Source organism: Lytechinus pictus, chromosome 19 (genome assembly GCF_037042905.1).
Source record: "Lytechinus pictus isolate F3 Inbred chromosome 19, Lp3.0, whole genome shotgun sequence".
Classification (NCBI taxonomy): domain Eukaryota; kingdom Metazoa; phylum Echinodermata; class Echinoidea; order Temnopleuroida; family Toxopneustidae; genus Lytechinus; species Lytechinus pictus.
Window position 1 is genome coordinate 470,042 of NC_087263.1, and position 21,627 is coordinate 491,668.

General features: G+C 37.0%; 2 protein-coding genes across 3 annotated transcripts; both read left to right on the top strand.

Annotated features, from left to right (window-relative positions):
* The first annotated feature begins 65 nt into the window (after positions 1–65).
* LOC129255891 (uncharacterized) lies at positions 66–7,274 on the top strand. Of its 2 annotated transcripts, none has more exons than XM_064113976.1 (2): positions 66–270; positions 1,514–5,893. In XM_064113976.1, exon 2 carries the CDS (start codon positions 1,692–1,694, stop codon positions 4,791–4,793), a length of 3,102 nt encoding a protein of 1,033 aa, XP_063970046.1. In that variant the 5' UTR covers positions 66–270; positions 1,514–1,691; the 3' UTR covers positions 4,794–5,893. The 2 variants fall into 2 exon arrangements, with proteins under 2 accessions (XP_063970046.1, XP_063970047.1); XM_064113977.1 differs by having other exon boundaries at positions 140–261; positions 1,514–7,274.
* On the top strand, positions 4,955–6,811 carry LOC129273917 (uncharacterized). The gene has a single exon (XM_054910790.2). The coding sequence runs from the start codon at positions 4,955–4,957 to the stop codon at positions 6,809–6,811; it is 1,857 nt and encodes a 618-aa protein (XP_054766765.2).
* Positions 7,275–21,627: the final 14,353 nt, after the last annotated feature.

The window sequence follows — 21,627 nt, forward strand, 5'->3', positions numbered from 1 at the left end:
TGCATAATGTTCAAAGAAACATGATTGTTTTGTTGAACAAGTATTTTTTCATATGTATTTCTTTTGGTTTAGTTCAGAAGGCATAATTTGAAGACACCTTAGAAATTTACGTTGACTGCAAAATTGGCCTGTTAAAATTAGGCAGTTATCTACATGTGCAGCGAGCATGTTTGGAGCTGTTTCGCTGTAGTTTTTTAGGAAAATGAGACCGTGAGGTTTCATTTCTGACTTTTTGAGTTATTGGTACTTTCCGCCAAGAAAGTGAGTAAAGTATGAGTTAAACAAGATCCATTTATGTAATGTACAAATGTGAAAATTTGGAACGGAAAGTGTACGAGTAAAGTGAAAGTTTTAACGCATGTTTAAAGCGCCCATTGCAAGCGGCTAGGTTCAGTGCTTGTATTTTCTTTTTAGTGCGGTAATGACAAAAGACAAAAAAAGATTAAAAGTCAGTTATAAGATACACTTTCTATTCTGAATCTGCACATTTAGTTTATAAACTAAGGGTTATGATACATGTAAAATGATAAACAGAAGCAAGATAATGTATTTGTTTTAAACTAGTCTGTAAATTATAAACAGACATAAGCCCAAGAAGTAATTTGTTTTTAAACAGAAAATGAGATGAACATTTTCAGGCATTGTGTTAGATGAAGAGTATGCATGAGAATAACAAACAAAATTCCCATGCTTCGTAAAAATAGTGAGATTACAGTTCAAAAGCAAGAGTCGATATTTATATTGAAGATAACACATGTGTGTTCTTGCTCGATATCTAGGTTAAGAATATTGTGAGAAATACACTCTTTGAATTAGTTGATTTTTAATAACAGACATTGCTCAAACCAAAAGTAAGGTTTTGTGAAAGTAAAGGATTTCCAAATTTAGGAAAAACATGATTATTTCTGAAAAAGGATAAATTATGCACCAAACATTGGCATGTTTTGTTTTTATAAGTGCAAACTGCACAGAGAGGAAAATGCAAATATTAGTCTTCTTTCAGACGTTTAGATTTGTCTTTGGCAGATTTTGAATGCAACAAATATGCATCATTTTCTAATTGCTTCAGTCATTTTTTACTATGAATAATTGATGCAAGTTGGCTCATGTTTACGGTAGGCATTTGAGATTCAATGTTAACCATTGTTATATTTGAGGTGTTTGTTTACTCATGATGTCACAAGTAGGATATTTGGAGTTCTCAGATTGAGAAATTTAACTAAAACTCTAACTGAAACAAGTTAAACAAGGAAGACACCTGTTCAGACATAGAGGATTATTTTTACCAGCAATATTCAATTTATTTGTCAAGTAATTAATGCAAACATGACATCATGAAAGTAAAAGCAAAGACTTCAGATCTTTTATAAACAATTTGATTCAGACTGTAAAGTCAAATATGCATTTGGTTCATGACAATTTAGGAAGTTATGTAAACCACGTAACATTCAGTGATACATTTATGGTCTTGAAACTGAGGATGTTTTTCCCTCTTTTTCTTTTAACTCCATAGATTGAATAAAACACAGTTACATCGGTTCTTCGGAGGCCAGCTCAGTTGACCGTTGTATACTTATACAATCCCAAGCGGAATTTGCCACCTGTAATCGTTCCTTTTCGTCAACGATCCATCAATTCAATTTTCTCGAAGTCATCCTGAGGTGCTACGGGAAAGTGACAGAGAAGGAAGCATGGATACTACTGAGAGCTTGAAGATTAAGAGAAGGACGGCTAAGGGCAAGCTGACAAGAATGGAGAAAGCCCTTAACTTCCAGATGGAGCAGCACCGTCCATCATCAGAGGTAAACGATGCCTTTGAATCATACAAAGCAGCGTATGATCAAGTAAATGATGTGCACGAGAAGTACACAGCAACCATTTTGGATGACACCCAGTATGAAGCAGAGGAGAAATGGTTAGACGTAATTCAGGAATCCTTCTTGAATAGGCAAATGGAGGTGACTGACTATAGCAAAGATGATGTAGAGTCAAGTAGTCCATTGGATGAAATTCAGATGATGCAAGCTTCTAGTGTGTCTCCATTGTCATCCATTGTCAAGTTAGAGAAAACTAAATTACCAAGGTTTACTGGAGATGTTCGTGATTATCATATTTTCAGGAAGGACTTCATCCATATGACAGAAGGCAGATATACCAAGAGAGATATGATTAGTTTACTCCGATCCTGTCTTCAAGGAAAGGCCCAGGAGATGATAAGAGGTATCGGTGAAGACTTTGACTCAGCTATTGCATATCTCGACTCAATATATGGGGATCCTAGATTTGTCGCAGACGCAGTAGTCTATGATTTAAACCAGTTCAAGGGTTTAAAATGTGGAGAAGATGCCAGGTTCTGCGATCTTGTCCATCTAGTTCGCAGAAGTTATCATTGTCTACAAGCAGTGAATCGTCCACAAGACATGGACAATAGTCAAGTTCTTGCTCTCATTGAACGGAAGATGCATGTCGATGATAGGAGAGTATGGTTCCGGCACTTGGAGCAAGATGGAAAGCCAGCATGTTTAAGTTACCTCATAGAGTGGATGACATCTGAGATGAAGTCTCGAATGAGAGCCGCAGCCCCAGTGCGTGCTGAAGAGAAGAAAGCCGGAAAAGTGTTTCAAGTCAGCAGTGTCCAGAGTAATTCTGCTAAGTCAGATGTTATGTTCTTCAAGTGTTGGCTTTGCATGACATCAGATCATTGGACTGACCAGTGCAAAAAGCTTCTTAGCATGACCCAGTCTGACCGTTTGAATGTGGCTAAGAAGAATCAAGCCTGCTTCAGCTGTCTTAAGAAGGCGGGCAAGGATCATAGAATGAATACCTGCAAGAGAAGAAAGCAATGCAGTGAAGTGACTGGAGGTCAACAATGCAGATACTTCCATCATCCTCTCCTTCATAAGTCAGAAGAACAGAGTAACACTGTGGGTGTAGCTATCACCACCAATACAGATACACTGTTGCCAGTTGTTACTGCTGAGATAGTTTCTCCCAGTAAGCAGGAACGGATTGAAGGAAATGTACTACTCGACTCCGGATCACAGTTAAGTATCGTGCGACAGGAAGTAGCTGACAGACTGAGACTGAAGGGAAAGAAAGTCTCGGTCACTATCACCAAGATTGGCTGTGATGAGGAGCAAGTCCAGACGGAGATATATCGATTCCCTGTTCAAGCTATTGGTAGTAACCAAAGGCATTATGTGACTGCGATAGGACTGCCCCACATTAGCAATGATATTTCTGAGGTACCATTGAAGGAAGAATGTAAGAAGATGCACTTAAGTCCCCAAGAAGTGCATAGGAAGAGTGGTGCAATTGATTTGCTAATAGGATTGGACCATGTACAGATGCATGCAGGTCAAACCAGACAGGGAATTAAATGTATCGCCCGCAAGTCTCCAATTGGATGGGTGGTGTTTGGACCTCTCAGCACCAGACAGCAGTTACCAAGTAGAGTACTCCATATGCAGGTAACCCAAGTGACTGATCTGACAGAATTTTGGAGTACAGAGAGTATGGGTGTTGAGTCTTCATCCTGCCAGTGTTACCCACCCAAACTGAGTAAAGTAGAAAAAGATGAATACGATGTTATCAATGCTTCCTGCCAGAAAGTAGGACGTCAGTGGATGATCCCTTATCCTTGGAAAAGGGATCCGAGTCATCTACCTGATAATAAGATGCAGGCAGAGAGGATGCTTGCTGGAACTGAAAAGAAACTGGTCAGAAATCTTGAGTATGCAGAGGCATACAGCAAGCAAATGAAAGAGATGACAGATATGGGGTTTTCAAGAAAGTTGACTCAAGAAGAGATGAAGAACTATCAAGGCCCGGTGCACTACATCAGTCATCATGCCGTAGTCAGGCCAGAGAAGAAGTCTACCCCCTTACGAATTGTTTTCAATTCTTCCTCAAGTTTCCAGGGTCATTGTCTTAACGACTACTGGATGAAGGGATCGGATTTGCTGAAGGATCTGTTTGGAGTTCTGTTAAGATTCAGAGAGAGACCTGTAGCCATATTAGGTGACATATCCAAGATGTACCACCGTGTCCTCATTCCAGAAGCAGACCAACACGTGCATAGATATCTCTGGAGAGACTTGAATGTGGAACAAGAGCCAGATGTATATGTCAAGACAGTGGTAACATTCGGGGATAAGCCTGCCCCCGCAATGGCCCAAATAGCTCTCAGACGCACTGCAGAGGAAGGGAGAGCTGCATATCCGGAAGCTGCAAGTGTAATAGAAAGGGACACTTACATGGATGATATATGCACATCAGTGTCTACCGTTGAAGAAGGTCGTAATCTCACACACGACCTGGATGAAGTGTTGGATACTGGCGGTTTCAAGGTCAAAGGCTGGATATCAAATGTCCCACTGAAGGAGGAGACGGTTCCTGAATGCCAGACAGAGACAAGTTTGCTAGAGAATTTGACGGAAGAAAAGGTGCTTGGAGTTGTGTGGACCCAGCAACAAGATGAGTTCTCTTATAAAGTCAAAGGAGAGAACTTAACTCAGCCCAGTGAGAAGCAGAGCTCTGTGATGTGGACGAAGAGACGAATCTTGAGTCGCATTGCTAAGGTATTCGACCCGATTGGTTTTGCTGCTTCTTTCTTAGTGAAAGCTAAGATAGGAATGCAACGGCTGTGGGAGATTGGAGTCGGATGGGATGACGAGTTACCAGAGGAGATAAGTGCAGAATGGGATAAACTCTTCAATGAGATGAAGGCTCTGAATGACGTGAGGTTCCCAAGAAGTTTAACACCATCACAGTCTGAGGTGTACCAATGCTAGTTGTATTCTGTGATGCATCAGAAGAAGCCTTCGGAACATGTGTCTACATCAGGTGGAAACTGACTGATGATGAATATGATGTTAGATTCATTGCTGCCAAATCCAGAGTGGCACCTCTCAAGAAGCTAACGTTGCCACGTCTAGAACTACAAGCAGCAGTGATGGCGACTAGATTGTACACAGCTATCAAAGAAGAACTTACTCTTGAGCTTGATAGTGCTGTATTCATGACAGACAGCATGATCGTTCTTGGGTGGATCCGAAGTAAAGCTAGAGCCTACAAGCCGTTCGTGTCTGCCAGAGTGGGTGAAATTCAGACAAATTCGAACCCTTCTTGGTGGAGACATGTACCTGGAGAGCAGAATCCTGCTGATGATATATCCCGAGGCATCCCTCCTGAGAAGCTAACAGAGAGATGGGAGAATGGACCAGAATTTCTCTACTGGCATGAGAATAGATGGCCAAGTATTGAGGAGACTCCTGATAGCAGAGAGGTAGAGAAAGAGAAGCGTAAAGTTCACCAGGTGGCCTTAGCAGAGATTCAGTCAGAACCCATCGACTGCAAGAAGTTTTCTAGATGGAGGAAACTTGTTAGAGTTACAGCTTATGTTCAGAGATTCGTCAGAAACTTGAAGGCGAGATGTAACAAGGCACCAGATACTGACATTCAGCCCTCTGATAGTAAGCAAATCTCACCATCAGAGCTAGAGAATGCAGAGACTCTTTGGATAAAGAGAGCACAGAGAGAACTACATGATAGATACAAGAAAGGAGAGTTCAAAACTCTCAGTCCCTACATCAAGGAGGGAATCATCAGAGTCGGCGGCAGGGTAGGAGAGAGAGTTGTTTCATATGATGAAAGGCACCCAGTACTGCTACCACATCAGCACCACATTTCGACACTCATAGTTAGCTACTTTCACGAGCAAGGTCACGAAGGGGTAGCAACCACGGCCGCAAAAGTGAGACAGAAGTACTGGATTGTGGGAGTTCAGAGGATCGCCAAGACTGTGAAGTACAAATGTGTGGTGTGCAGGAAATCAGAACATAGAGTAGAATCCCAGTTTATGGCAGATCTTCCTAGTCATCGTCTAGCACCATACACACCGCCGTTCTACTATACATCGTGCGACTATTTTGGTCCATACCAGGTTCGAGTTGGTAGAAACAAAACAATGAAGCATTACGGTGTGATCTTCACGTGCTTGAATACGAGGGCAGTGTATCTAGATGTCGCTGTCGACTGCTCAACAATGGAGTTTCTTCAAGTATTTCGCAGATTTGTTGCAGTCAGAGGTTACCCAGCAGTCATCTACAGTGACAATGGTACTCAGTTTGTGGGAGCCGAGAAGGAGCTTCGAGCTATGGTACAAGGCTGGAGTGAATCTCTGCTGAGAGAGTTTTGTGCCGAACGAGGAATCCAGTGGAAGTTTGTGACACCATCTGCGCCACATCAGAATGGATGCGTCGAATCCCTAGTGAAGAGTTGCAAGATAGCGCTACGCAAAGCAATCGGAGATCAGATCCTTCGTCCCTTTGAGCTACTTACCTCTTTGACTGAAGTCGCAAATTTAGTGAATCAGCGCCCTATTGGCAGAGTGCCCAATGATCCAGACGACGGTTCCTATCTTTCGCCCAATGACATGTTGTTAGGACGCGCATCTACATCAGTTCCACAAGGACCATTCCGGGAAACGCCTAATCCGAGGCATCGAGTTGAATTTGTACAGAGAATCATAAACTCTTTCTGGAAGGCCTGGAACCGAGACGTATTTCCTCTACTTGTTCCAAGAAGAAAGTGGAATGTCGAGAAACGCAATGTTCGCGTTGGTGACATTGTTTTGTTGTCAGATCCTAATTCCGTTCGCGGAAAATGGACACTAGGTAAGATAGTTAACGTCTATCCAGGGTCAGACAACAAGATAAGAAACGTTAAAGTTAAGACAAAGAATAATGAATATCGGAGACCAGTCACAAAAATAGTGGTATTGTATCCTGTAGAAGGTTACAAGGATTAAACTTGATTTCAATGTTTATATGTTTATGTAAATGGGAACAAAGTGCCCATTGGGGCGGTGGATGTTTTGTTGAACAAGTATTTTTTCATATGTATTTCTTTTGGTTTAGTTCAGAAGGCATAATTTGAAGACACCTTAGAAATTTACGTTGACTGCAAAATTGGCCTGTTAAAATTAGGCAGTTATCTACATGTGCAGCGAGCATGTTTGGAGCTGTTTCGCTGTAGTTTTTTAGGAAAATGAGACCGTGAGGTTTCATTTCTGACTTTTTGAGTTATTGGTACTTTCCGCCAAGAAAGTGAGTAAAGTATGAGTTAAACAAGATCCATTTATGTAATGTACAAATGTGAAAATTTGGAACGGAAAGTGTACGAGTAAAGTGAAAGTTTTAACGCATGTTTAAAGCGCCCATTGCAAGCGGCTAGGTTCAGTGCTTGTATTTTCTTTTTAGTGCGGTAATGACAAAAGACAAAAAAAGATTAAAAGTCAGTTATAAGATACACTTTCTATTCTGAATCTGCACATTTAGTTTATAAACTAAGGGTTATGATACATGTAAAATGATAAACAGAAGCAAGATAATGTATTTGTTTTAAACTAGTCTGTAAATTATAAACAGACATAAGCCCAAGAAGTAATTTGTTTTTAAACAGAAAATGAGATGAACATTTTCAGGCATTGTGTTAGATGAAGAGTATGCATGAGAATAACAAACAAAATTCCCATGCTTCGTAAAAATAGTGAGATTACAGTTCAAAAGCAAGAGTCGATATTTATATTGAAGATAACACATGTGTGTTCTTGCTCGATATCTAGGTTAAGAATATTGTGAGAAATACACTCTTTGAATTAGTTGATTTTTAATAACAGACATTGCTCAAACCAAAAGTAAGGTTTTGTGAAAGTAAAGGATTTCCAAATTTAGGAAAAACATGATTATTTCTGAAAAAGGATAAATTATGCACCAAACATTGGCATGTTTTGTTTTTATAAGTGCAAACTGCACAGAGAGGAAAATGCAAATATTAGTCTTCTTTCAGACGTTTAGATTTGTCTTTGGCAGATTTTGAATGCAACAAATTTGCATCATTTTCTAATTGCTTCAGTCATTTTTTACTATGAATAATTGATGCAAGTTGGCTCATGTTTACGGTAGGCATTTGAGATTCAATGTTAACCATTGTTATATTTGAGGTGTTTGTTTACTCATGATGTCACAAGTAGGATATTTGGAGTTCTCAGATTGAGAAATTTAACTAAAACTCTAACTGAAACAAGTTAAACAAGGAAGACACCTGTTCAGACATAGAGGATTATTTTTACCAGCAATATTCAATTTATTTGTCAAGTAATTAATGCAAACATGACATCATGAAAGTAAAAGCAAAGACTTCAGATCTTTTATAAACAATTTGATTCAGACTGTAAAGTCAAATATGCATTTGGTTCATGACAATTTAGGAAGTTATGTAAACCACGTAACATTCAGTGATACATTTATGGTCTTGAAACTGAGGATGTTTTTCCCTCTTTTTCTTTTAACTCCATAGATTGAATAAAACACAGTTACATCGGTTCTTCGGAGGCCAGCTCAGTTGACCGTTGTATACTTATACAATCCCAAGCGGAATTTGCCACCTGTAATCGTTCCTTTTCGTCAACGATCCAATGATAATGATAGTAAGCATCATATAGCACGTAATACAGATGTTTCTAAGTGCGGCATTACCCTGGCATGGCTACCCTGATCGGGCGCATCACGATCAAGGTATTCCTTTCGATACCCATTTAATACACCTGGGTGAAAAGTGGCAAATGTAGATAAACACCTTGCCAAAAGACGCGGGTGCTACGGTGGTATTTAAACCCCGGACGTTGTGGTTCAAAGTCAGGAGACACAACACCTGAGTATAGGAAAGTACCAAATAAATCCCCAAAGCCACAACACCTGAGCCACAACAACTCTACAAAACATGACACATGTACGCTATAATTATATTGATATGAATCCCTATATCACACGACGTATAAAGCAGGGATCATTTCTTGGTCCATTGTTATAACAATATGAACGATTGTCAAAATTGTTCTTGCAATCTTTCCCTTGCCTGTATAGCTGTGTGTGTGTATTTGAGTTTTGTCAGACGTGTATCAATCAGATATGATTATTCACGTCTGGGACCGACCCTTAACGTCACCATCCGAAAGACGTGACCAGCGCTCGAACCTCTGCATCAATTTGTAACTTCCCCACGGCTTGGATTACAGACGCACGCCAGAACGCCCAGTTGTAAATGACAAATTAGTCTTCCTAAAGAAAAATAGAAACTTCACTGAGAGAAGGAGCTAGAATTTTCACACAAAATCGGCTGTTGAGGAAAAAAAAAAAGATTTAACGGCTACTACACTTCTGTAAGATATACATTTTAGATGAAACTCGAGAATAATTCATATTATTGACTCTTTACTAAATTCAGCCTTGCTTTAAGAATCTACAAGCCTATTTTATTAGATTTTCTTATTTCAATTTATTTAGCCACATCTCTTATTTATTTTCACTTGTCCTTACCCTTGTCCGAACCATTGTTTTGCAGGATTTTCTGCTTTTATTCGATTGGATATACAAAATGAATTTACAATGCATAAACATAATAATATGACATAAAGTAAATGTAACCAAGTGACAAATTTATGACAGGAGTTAGATATAAATACAGTTGTAATAAGCACACCATAATGGGGAAAAATGCAGTGGCAACCTACATAAGAAAAAAAGCCTGAAACACAGCAGCCCTTTCCTCGGCATACATTAATCGTATGATTACCATCCTGAGGATGATAGCAAGGTAAAAAAAATGTGGCTTAAGTGCAGTTGTCTATATTGTTATCATAAACCCTTCCCCGTGTTATATTTTTTCCTCGTACAATACAAATTCGAAGATTGTGACACGTTACAACCTGACTTATTAATGACCTTATTAATTCCTATAAAACAGCCACCCATACCAAAATCAATCGCTGATCAAGTATCAAGATTTTATGATTAAGTTTCCATATTTTTAATGAATATATCAACACAGTGCATAAAAAGCAGGTATGTTTAATGAATATCAGTATTAATTTCAGCAAAATAGAAAAAACAAATCTGTGGATGGATAATTTGTATTTAATTGGTGTTTCATAAAGCTGTTCGAAAAGTTACTCATGACTTTATAATATATTAGCACTAAGTGTGTTGAATAAATTATGATATGTTTTCAAATAGTTTTAGTTTAAATTTCATTCGTTTTAAATGACAAATCCAGATCGGACCTGTTGGATATTCAAACCCTATAGATCTCTTTCTAAATATCATATGATTTACATTCAAATCTAGAAATTACATACCATCTAACTATGCCAGTTTATAATTTTCACTGGCGTAAATCCCGGGGATATTGAAAGGCATCGTTGACCCCCGGCCTCGGTGACCCGCCCCGCAATTATTACCTCTGCCATTAATATATACCTTTACCATTTTTACCTCTGCCATTATACTTCTGTCATTTTTACCACTGCCATTATTACTTCTGCCAGCATTACCTCTGCCATTTTTACATCTGTCATTATTACTCCTGTTATTTTTACCTCTGCCATTACCTTGCAATTGCAATACAACCTTAATTAATAAAATATTCACGATACAAAAACGAGCAATTAGGGTGGTTAATCAAGTTGGTTTTTATTCCCATACAAACCCATTATTTTTCCAAAATAAAGTACTCAAAATTTCTGATATATATGCATTTCAAGTTGGTATATTTATGTTTCAGCTTTCAAGAGGTGAATTGCCTGATACATTTGTTTCTATGTTTCAAAGGAACAATCTAATCCACACATATCCCACCCGGCTAAGTGACTCCTATCACCTTCCGCGTACTCGCACTCTCCTTGCTCAAAGAACTATCGCATTTGAAGGGCCCAGGTTTTGGAACGATCTTCCCGATGATATGGTACATAGTGCCTCACTTAATATATTCAAACGTAAATTGAAAGCGATGCTTATCAATTCTTATAATTTCCCTTTGTAAACTTTTATATTCATGCACTTTGTTAATACGCTCTGGCCGAGTAATGAGTAATAAATAATTGTCATAGAGTGGCGGACTCTTTTTTATTTATTTATTTTTTTATTTTTTTTGTATTCCTTACACAATCGTCACATTTTTGGCATTACTTTGTTATAATCAATTTACTTACCTGTCCTCTCCTCATTAAGACCGATTTTTTTTCTGGATCCTGCAGACTTAACAAGCCTTGCTTTTTTATGCAGGTTCCCTCATAGTCAGTGGCGTACCGTGGGTCACGGCATTGGGGGGGCACCAGCAAAAATTTCGAGTCGCTCAGTGAGCGCGCAAAGCGCGCTCAATTACCAGGTATAGGCCTATTGACCTTATATAGAGACATTTTAAGGACTGTGCCATTAAACGGATATGTAATGTATCTCATTGATCAAATGATGCGAGCGCGAAGCGCGAGCTGAAAATTTTTGAAATTCATACCTAAAAAGGGTCAAAATAAGCTATTAAATAAAAAATAAAAAATACGTATCTGTCTCGCTAAACAAACAATGCGAGCGCGAAGCGCGAGCTGAAATTTTTGTATTTATTGACCCCAAACAGAGACAGTTTAAGGATTATTTTTTAGAAATCAAATAAGAGAATACATATCTCACCATACTCATCTAATTTGAGTGCCAAGCGCTTGCTGATTTTGTTAGAAAACATGAAACACCTTTTGTAGTCATTGTAATCATGATTAGAATACGCATCTCACTAATCAAATATTGCGAGCGCGAAGCGCGAGCTAAAAATTTAGGAAATTCAGACCTGAAGAGAAGCATTCTAAGGCTTGTTTGTAGGAATTTACGAAGACCATACGTACTTCACGTACAAAATGATGAGAGCGCGAAGCGCGAGCTGAATTTTTTTTTATATATTGACCCCAAACAAGGACATTTTAAGGACTATTTCTTTTTTTGAATCCATTAAGAGTATACATATCTCACCATAGTCATCCAATGCGAGTGCCAAGCGATTGCTGATTTTGTTAGAATCACATTCAAACACATGAAGAGCTTTTTGTAGTCATAGTAATCATGATTATCATACGCATCTCAGTAGCGCTAAGTACGAGCTGAAAATATAGGAAATTCAGATCTGAAGAGGGGCATTCTAAGGCTTGTTTGTAGGAATCTACTATGACCATACGTATTTCACTAAACAAATGATGCGAGCGCGAATCGCGAGCTGAAATTTTTTGATATTTACATTAGAAAAAGAGACATTTTAAGGACCGATTTCAGGAATTCATGAAGAGCAGACAAATCTCATCAATCCACTAATTCGAACGTAAGCATGAACACGAACAAGGATTTTTTTTATATACAGACCTTAAAATGGGGCTATCACTTTAAGTAGTCATGAAAAGAAGCATATGTCACTACATAAACAGATAAAACAATAATAACTCGAAGTGCGATGATATATATTTGGTGCATATTGACTTGAAAACAGGACGTTTTGGTACAACATGATTGTACATGTATATCTCGTTAAACAGACAATGCTAGTACCATGAATAATGAACAAATAGGCCCTGAGCACATTATGTTTCATAAAGTTATGAAAAAAAAAATTCTTATGTAATATAACACAACATATAATATATTATAACATTATAATGTACAATAAATTCTTCTTTCCCCCTACGTTTCTTTCTTCTCCCTCTTTTTCTCCCTTTTCTCCCGTTTTTTTTTTTTTTTTTTTTTTGCCAGCCGATTGGGGGGGCACGTGCCCCCCCCATGCCCCCCCGTAGTTACGCCACTGCTCATAGTTCACTCTTTTAAATTGTCTTTAATTCCAAATCGCTATTTTCTTTAATTTGAATTAATTGTTATGCCTTGTCAGATTTGTATTCTCATAAGTTTTCTGATATTGTTTCATAATTTTGTTTGTACTCAAATCAAATCAAACCTTTGCAATTTTTACCTCTGGTAAACTTACCAAAACGTGCAATAATTTACCAAAATGTGCAGTAACATAGCCCACTTCGACTTAAAAGGTCAAATCCACCCCAGAAAAAAATGTTGATTTATATAAATAGAAAAAGAAATAAATTTCAGCATACAGCTGAAAATGTCATCAAAATCGAATATGAAATAAGAAAGTTATAACTGTCACATTTTAAAGTTTCGCCTTTTTTCATTAAAAAAGCGATATGCACGATTCAGCGACATGCAAATGAGACAGTCGATGATGCCCTTCACTTACTATTTCTTTGGGTTTTTTTTTATTGTTTGAATTATACATTATTTCATTTTTCACACTCTAAAAAACGAAGATCTACGAAGAGCTGTATAGTGACTGCACTTCGGAGTGCAGTCACTATACACGCTCTTCATGCTCTTTAAGAGCTAAATTAGCTCTTTGTTTTTTAGAGTGTACATATTGACAATAAGGACCAACTTGACTGAACCATATAGTATAATGCTAATTCCACAGGTTCAGAGAGGAACTGATCGTTGTTTTACTGGTTAATGAGGAGAAAATGAGAGTATTGCATATTTCTTATGATAAAATACAAAAGGAATAGTGAGTGGATGACGTCATCAGTCTCCTCACTTGCATACCGACCAGGATGTGCAAATAACTGTTTTGGGGAAAATAAGCAAACATTTAAAATGCCCTAGCTTTCTCATTTTAGACCCGATTTTGATGGAATCTTCACTGAACATGCTTGTTGTATATTTCTCTTTTTATTGAAATCAACTTTTTGTTGGGCTGGAATTGTCATTTCAGTGTTAAAAATATGTGATATGACAGTTTATTTGGGATGAAACACATGCTTCGCCCAAATATTACATTTTCTTAAAAAGAAAAAATTATTTCTTTTTAAATTTGGATGATGTAAATGCTTCGCCCAAGTTCGTAATAGTTCCAAGTTATGATTGAAGACATCATCAATAAAGACTTCAACGCTGGGAAACAATATGATGTCTATGGTGTCTATTCAGTATTCATGTAGGCCTATAGAGTAATATCAACGAAGTGGTATCAACTTGGAAATCGTTTTCATGGCCCAGGAGTGATTCTCAAAAAACATTATACACCAAAATCACAATTTCAAAAAGGCTATATTTAGTATTCATTTCCTCTTGGGATTTCCCAAATTCGCAATATTAGAATGATTTTCATGTAAACAAGCTATGTCATACTAGACTGTGGTGGAAAACCTGAATGGAGTTAAGGGTCTGAAAGTGCAGCCTTGTGATCAAAAGGCCTTCTAACTAAATTGAAAAAGCATGTTTTGTATGTGCTAGTCTTTGCGTGGTAAAAAATGCTTCCCCCAAGTTCGTAATAGCCAAGTTATGATTGAAAACATCGTCAATAAAGACTTCAACGCTGGGAAACAGTATTATGTCTATGGTGTCTATTCAGTATTCATGTATAGAGTAAAATCACCCAAGTGGAATCAACTTTGAAATAATTTTTCATGGTTCAGGAGCGATGACATTGGAATAAAGAAAAAACATTATAAACTCACAAACTTGATATTAAAATCAGTATCAATATCCTCTTGGGATTTCCCAAATTCGGAATATTAGAATGATTTTCATGTAAACAAGCTATGTCATACTAGTCTGCGGTGCAAAACTTCAATGGAGTTACGGGTCTGAAAGTGCAGCCTATAATGCTTTGTGTTCAAAAGGCCTTCTCACTAAATTGAAAAAGCAAGTTTTGTATGTGCTAGTCTTTGCGTGGAGACCCACTTGTTGATCAAAGTTTAAATCAGGGTCTGTGCCTGCATGCTATTTGATTACCATATATTAACCCTGACAGCGGCGCCTAGAGCACACCGCGGACCCGATGCGTGCGCTCTATCAGTTGCTTGTTATATTTCATATCACATTCCTCTTATGAATATCAATGAATATTCTAGATAAACGATCGGTCAATTCGTAATCATATGACAAAGTTTAATTTCAATATTAAAAACATCGCTGCGAATAGCTCCATTTAGTTTTCTTCCAGCTCCTTATATTTTTCGATATACTTTAATGGGGAGAAATGCGCATGCTCATGCTCGATATGTTCTCTCAACGTTGAATTGCGCATGCTCACTGACTTTGTCTATAATTTTATTAATAATAAAGTTATAGTGGGCATTTAATGTGAAAAACTGATTATCAAAAAAAAATTGTTTGATTATAGGTGAAAATGTCGTGTGTCGTACGGGACTCAGAAATGTCCCGTTCACGCAACATTTTCCCCTCTAATTCACCCAAAATGGATAACGTGTTTTTGTTGGTTGCCATTTGTTTGTAGGACCCAGTATTACCACAAAACATATCGAAGTTCCTCGTTTGTTTGGACTGTAGGTTGGAAAATGTTGCGGAAATTGCTGATTTTTCTAGAATGAAATCGCCCAGTAGTGGTTGTGGTAGTAGTTAGTAGTAGTAATATCATTGTATTATATTTATTTTCCATTCATAAAAACATGCAAAATACAAACAGGATACAAGATATGTGGAGCGTTGTGGCCCAGTGGATTAATCTTCGGACTTTGAAACAGAGGGTCCTGGGTTCGAATTCCAGCCATGGCGTAATTTCCTCCGGCAAGAAACTGATCCACAATGTGCTGCACTCAACCCAGGTGAGGTAAATGGGTACTGGTAGGAAGTAATTCCTTAAAAAGCTGTGTGCGCTATGAACGCCTAGCTTAGCCGGGTAATAGGAGCGCCTTGAGCACCTAACAAGGTTGCTATGTGCGCAATATAAATACCCTATATTATTATTAATTACAAAATGAAATATAAAATAAATACATATGAATGGCTGGATTGCCCATTCAGAGTGGTAATTATTACCACTCTGTTCTGCCTATAGGGGCCCAGAACATAATAAAATAGATCAAATTGTATTATAAACATCATTAACAACAGAATAGAACATTGTTAAACAAAATATATAGTAATGAAAGCTAGACAATATTATAGACATAAAACAAAATTTAAAGTTGTGAGTTCAAGCTACAAGTAAATACACCCCACCCCTTCACGGCAAAACAACGCGTTGCTCAGAGATCAATGTAATTTGAAATCTTCGAGCTCAAAGAAGTAATAAATGTTGTTAAGTTTTTGATAAATTTCATATCAAAAGGTAAGTCATTATATAGGCGTGAACCTCTGTATATAAACATTCTACGGCAATTTTCTGTATTTGGTTTGGGTATAATTGCATTACCCACGGTTCTTAAATTATCTGGGTAATTACAATATTTAAATGAATCTGCTAAGAATAATGGAGCCAGGCCATTCAATGATTTGAATACCATTCTTCGTGATTGTAATGACCTCCATTCGAGTCGTTGGTGTATTTCTCTATTAGATAATCGATTTTGCGGTTTAACATTCAAAATAATACGGCCAGCTCTGTTCTGACTTTGTTTGAAGACGTTCAATATATTTCTTATTTGTGAATTCGTATACAATATCAGCGTAATCAAATAAGGGAAGTATATAACTGAATTATACAATAATTTCAGTTACGAAAGACAAGCTTATTAGTTTTTTTTCACAGTTCTTCAATATGGGTATCCCACTTTAATTCTGGATCGAGATACATGCCTAAATATTTAACAGAGTTAGATTGCTTAATATATATTTTAACATTTATATTTGCACATTTTGATAACATAATATTAGTTCAAAAAAGCATAGAATTTGTCTTATCAACATTAAGGCTTAGTTTGTTGTGGCACAGCCAATCATATATGTTATGTAGATCAATAACTATGTACTATTCTATCTCACTGATATTTTTTTCCAGAAATATAAATAACTGTGTCGTCTGCATACAGATGCAGTTAACAATATTTTACATGTTTATTGATATCGTTTATGTATAGTAGTAGTATAACAGAAGAAGAGGAAGGAGAAGAAGTAGTAATAGTAATAGTAGTAGTAGAAGTAGGAGAAATAGTAGTAGTAGTAGTAGAAGTAGTAGTTTTCAGTTTTTATCATATAAAATGATAAAGTTTTAACCTATAATGATAAAAAGACAACACAAATTACTGTCATAATATAATGTGATAGTCAATTTCAACGACAAGAGTACGTACAACAATTACATAATAATATTATAAGGTCATTATGTGAGAAGTATCATATCATTTTCATGCTGTTATTGACTAGATAGGCTAAGTCTTTTCAATGTCGATGTAACATGTCATTTTCACTTCTACAATTTTCACCTTGGCCATTATTTCCTATAATGCCTTGTGTTCAAAAGGCCTTCTCACGAAATTGAAAAAGCAAGTTTTGTATGTGCTAGTCTTTGCGTGGAGACCCACTTGTTGATCAAAGTTTCAATCAGGGTCTGTGCCTGCAGACTAATTGATTACCGTAATATTAACCGTGACAGCGGAGTGCTCTATCAGTTGTTTTTTATATTTCATATCATATTCCTCTCATGAATATTCATAAGTATTCTAGATAAACGATCAGTCAATTCGTAATCATATAACGAAGTATAATTTCAATATGAAAAATATATTTTTTTGTTTTATAGTTTTCTTCCAGCTCCTTATATTTTTCGATATACTTTAATTGGGAGAACTGCGCATGCTTACTGACTACTACTACTATAGTAGTAGTAGTAGTAGTGGTAGTAGTAGTAGTAGTAGTAGTAGTAGTAGTAGTAGTAGTAGTAGTAGTAGTACATGTAGTCGTAGTAGTAGTAGTAGTAGTAGTAGTAGTAGTAGTAGTAGAAATAGTAGTACTAGTTTTCAGTTTTATCATATAAAATGATAGTTTTAACCTATAATGCTAAAAAGACAACACAAATTACTATCATAATATAATGTAATAGTCCATTTCAACGACAAGATTACGTACAACAGGTACAAAATAATATTATAGGGTCATTATGTGAGAAGTATTATATCATTTTCATGCTGTTATTGACTAGATAGGCTAAGTCTTTTCAATGTCCATGTAACATGTCATTTTCACTTCTGCAATTTTCACATTGGCCATTATTACCTCTCCCATTATCTCTGACATTTTTACTTCTGCAAGTAGGGTAAAGTAACACTTAAAAACTTTTCCCTAAGTAAAATGATTAAAAAAAAAGTCATTTAGACCACCGTATAGCATAGCTGATACGGCAAAGTTTGGCAACCTACCAAAACGTGTAATAATTTACCAAAATGTGCCGTAACATGTGTTAAGAATAAGTGATATGACTTTTTTTTTTTTTTTTTTGGGGGGGGGATGATGCACATGCTTCGCCGAAATATGACATGAGAAAAAAATATCATTTCTTTTTAAATTTGGACGGTGCAAAATGCTTCGCCCAATAATTGAAAACATCATCAATAAAGACTTCAGCGCTGGGAAACGGTGTGATGTCTATGGTGTCCATTCAGTATTCATGTATAGAGTAAAATCAACCAAGTGGAATCAACTTTGAAACAATTTTTCATGGCTCAGGAGCGATGTCATTGGAATAAAAAAACAAACATTATACACTCACAAACTTGATGTTAGAATCAGTATTGATATTACTCCTCTTGGGATTTCCCAAATTCGCAACGAATGATTTTCATGTAAACAAGCTATGTTATACTAGTCTGCAGTGCAACACTTTAATGGAGTTAATGGTCTGAAAGTGCAGTCTATAATGCCTTCTCACTAAATTGAAAAAGCAAGTTTTGTATGTGCTAGTCTTTGCGTGGAGACCCACTTGTTGATCAAAGTTTCAATCCGGGTCTGTGCTTGCATGCTAATTGATTACCATATATTAATCCTGACAGCGGCGCCTAGCACCCCGCGGACGTGATGCGTGCGCTCTATATCAGTTGCTTGTTATATTTCATATCACATTCCTCTTATGAATATTAATGAATATTCTAGATAAACGATCGGTCAATTCGTAATCATATGACAAAATTTAATGTCAATATTAAAAACATCGCTGCAACTAGCTCCTGACGTATAGTTTTCATCCAGCTCATATTTTTCGATATACTTTTTATGGGGAGAACTGCGCATGCTCATGCTCGATATGTTCTCTAAACGTTGAACTGCGCATTGAGAAATGAAATAAACCAAACTGGAAACTAGTAGAGGTAGTCAGGGGCGGATCCAGGCGAAAAAAATTGACAAGAAAAAAAGGTCTTCAACCAAAAATAAAGGATATTTCGGACCTGAAAAATAATTGACAAGCAAAAAAAAAAAGAAAAAAAAAAGGTCTTCAACCAAAAATAAAGGAAATTTCGGACCTGAAAAATTATTGACAAGCAAAAAAAGAAAAAAGAAAAAAAAGGTTTTCAACCAAAACTTGTGAAAATTGCAGAAAAAAATTGACAAGAAAAAAAAGGGCTTCAAGTTCCGAAGACGGGGCACACCTCTGTTTTTCATGGCATTTTTACATTACAATTTTTTTATTTTGCTTCTCAAAAGGGAGGTAAGTGCCCCCTGTGCCCCCCCCCTCGGATCCGCGCCTAGAGGTAGTCGGTCTAGTAGCATCAGCAATAGCTTGATCTACGATTTGTTACACAGAAAGTATGTTATGTTTGCATTAAGAAATCATAACAGTATTATTTATAAAGTCACATTACAACACTGAGATGAAATGTCATTTTGAGTATATTCATTATCAACATTAAATCTTACATAAATACTTATATTTCTGTGTTTTTTTAAGCCAGATTGATCAGAGTAAACACGACCAATATATTTCCCCCAAATGTTTTGCGAAGCAATATGAGAAGCTTATAGGCCTAATCCAGTCAATACAGTATATACAGTTGGTCCTTAATAAACATAATTGGATCTAACTTATAATCCACAGTCAATAAAGTATGTACAGTTGGTCCTTAAGAAACATAATTGGATCTAACTTATAATCCACAGTCAATAAACTATATACAGTAGGTCCTTAAGAAACAAAAACTTGGATCTAAGTCTTTCTTCGAAAAGGGAGTTATGAGACACATAGAAAACAAACTACTTTGCAGGGAATAATTATAAAAATCCATTAATATAATTATTAATCAGGCCATAAAATAATAGGCCTACAGAATTCAATCGGAAGTCCATTAAAGCTCGTGGATAGTGTTGGTAAAGGATACAAAAATTCCACTTGAATGGATCTTTTCCATTGAATAACAATCGCTGATAATAGTTCAATGAGAAATTGACAGAATTTCTTCTTGGAAATATTAAAATTTTAAATAAACACTGAGAAATGAAATCATTTTCCTCGCTGAATTTAAACAGCATTTTGTTGAATTTACGAGCACTCACATAGCGCCCACTATCGTCCACGACTGATTTCCCCCCTGTTCGTCGATCGCTGGCCATTCCACTTTTACCAACCCGAAATATCCCTGCGAGCGTAGTCTGCTAACTCCGTGTATACGCTCGCCAGTCGTTGTTATAGCATGATATCCGTCGAGTTTCTCCCCCAGCGAGTTCGGCGAGGAGCACAGTACAGGCAACGGTAACATTGTAAACAAAAATATGTGGACTTACTTACCCTTATGCTGTCCCTCCAACCTGTAGTTCACATGTTACTTAAGTTTGTTTTGACGTTCATGTAAACGTATATTCATGAAAACGTATTGGAGATGTTTCTGTGAAAATTTTGGCTACAAATTTCCTCGTGCGACAAGATGCAAGATTGGTTGAACCACGGGATACATTGCACTTTACTGCGACCGCCATTGGCCACGCTCGCTAGCTGAGCAAAACATTCACGTACATATTTTTGCGGGTACGACATTATCTTTATGGTGTACGATGATTGTGTTCATGTTTTTCACGTCATATTTCAACGCATGCATTGGGGAAGGGAAATTGGAAGAAAAATGGAGAAAAGAAAGAAAGGGAAAAGTAAACAAAAGGAAAAAGAAAACAAGAAAACAAGATAAGGAAAAGAAAGAACATGGAAAGAAGAAAGGGAATGAAAGAGGAAAAGGAAGCGACTGATGTCGGCCTATATACTACAGTGAGAAAGATCAATCGCGAAATACTAATAAATGATGGGGATTAAAAAAAAAATATATATATAAGAGATTGGAAAATAGAACAGGTATTTATCTCGGGAATGGGAAGGAAATGAGGCATAAGGAAACAGGAAATTAGAATGGAACAAGTTAATATGATAGCAGGGGCGGATCCAGCTTTCGCCAATATGGGGGGGGGGGGATTTTTCATCCATATTTTCCACGATCGACTGCTATAAGCGGGGGGGGGGGGGGGGGGGCTGGGCACTTTTTTTTTCCAAAACCGTGTACAAAAACGTAAAAATTACCATAGGATTGTGATTTTTTGCGTGGTCAGCCCCCCCCCCCCGACTTTGAAAACCGTTCCGCGGCCCCCTGTAACAGTCAGCTGAGAGCTGAAATTTTTTGGAAATGTCATATTTTTCCTGAAAAAAAAAAACGTTCTGAGTAATGTTTTTTATCCTGAGCAAGATTCGTATATCTAACTAATAACTACTGCGAACATGAATGTGAAGTGCGAGCCTGATAGAAAGGGACCTGTTCTAAATTGCAGTATAGCCATGACGATACGTAGGCCTATTTCACTAAAATCGAATAATGTGAGTGCGGAGTGCGAGTCGATCATTTTTGACATTCAAACCAAGAAAATTGACATTCTAAGCATTTTTTGTAATCCTGAACTGGATAGGTATCCGGGATATGTATATAACTAAACAATACGAGCGCTAAGCGCGATGGGAAAAAATGTGAGATTTAGAGCTAAA

Coding starts and splice junctions, on each gene's coding strand:
- LOC129255891 (XM_064113976.1), top strand. CDS start 1,692: ATGGATACTACTGAGAGCTTGAAGATTAAGAGAAGGACGGCTAAGGGC.
- LOC129273917 (XM_054910790.2), top strand. CDS start 4,955: ATGGCGACTAGATTGTACACAGCTATCAAAGAAGAACTTACTCTTGAG.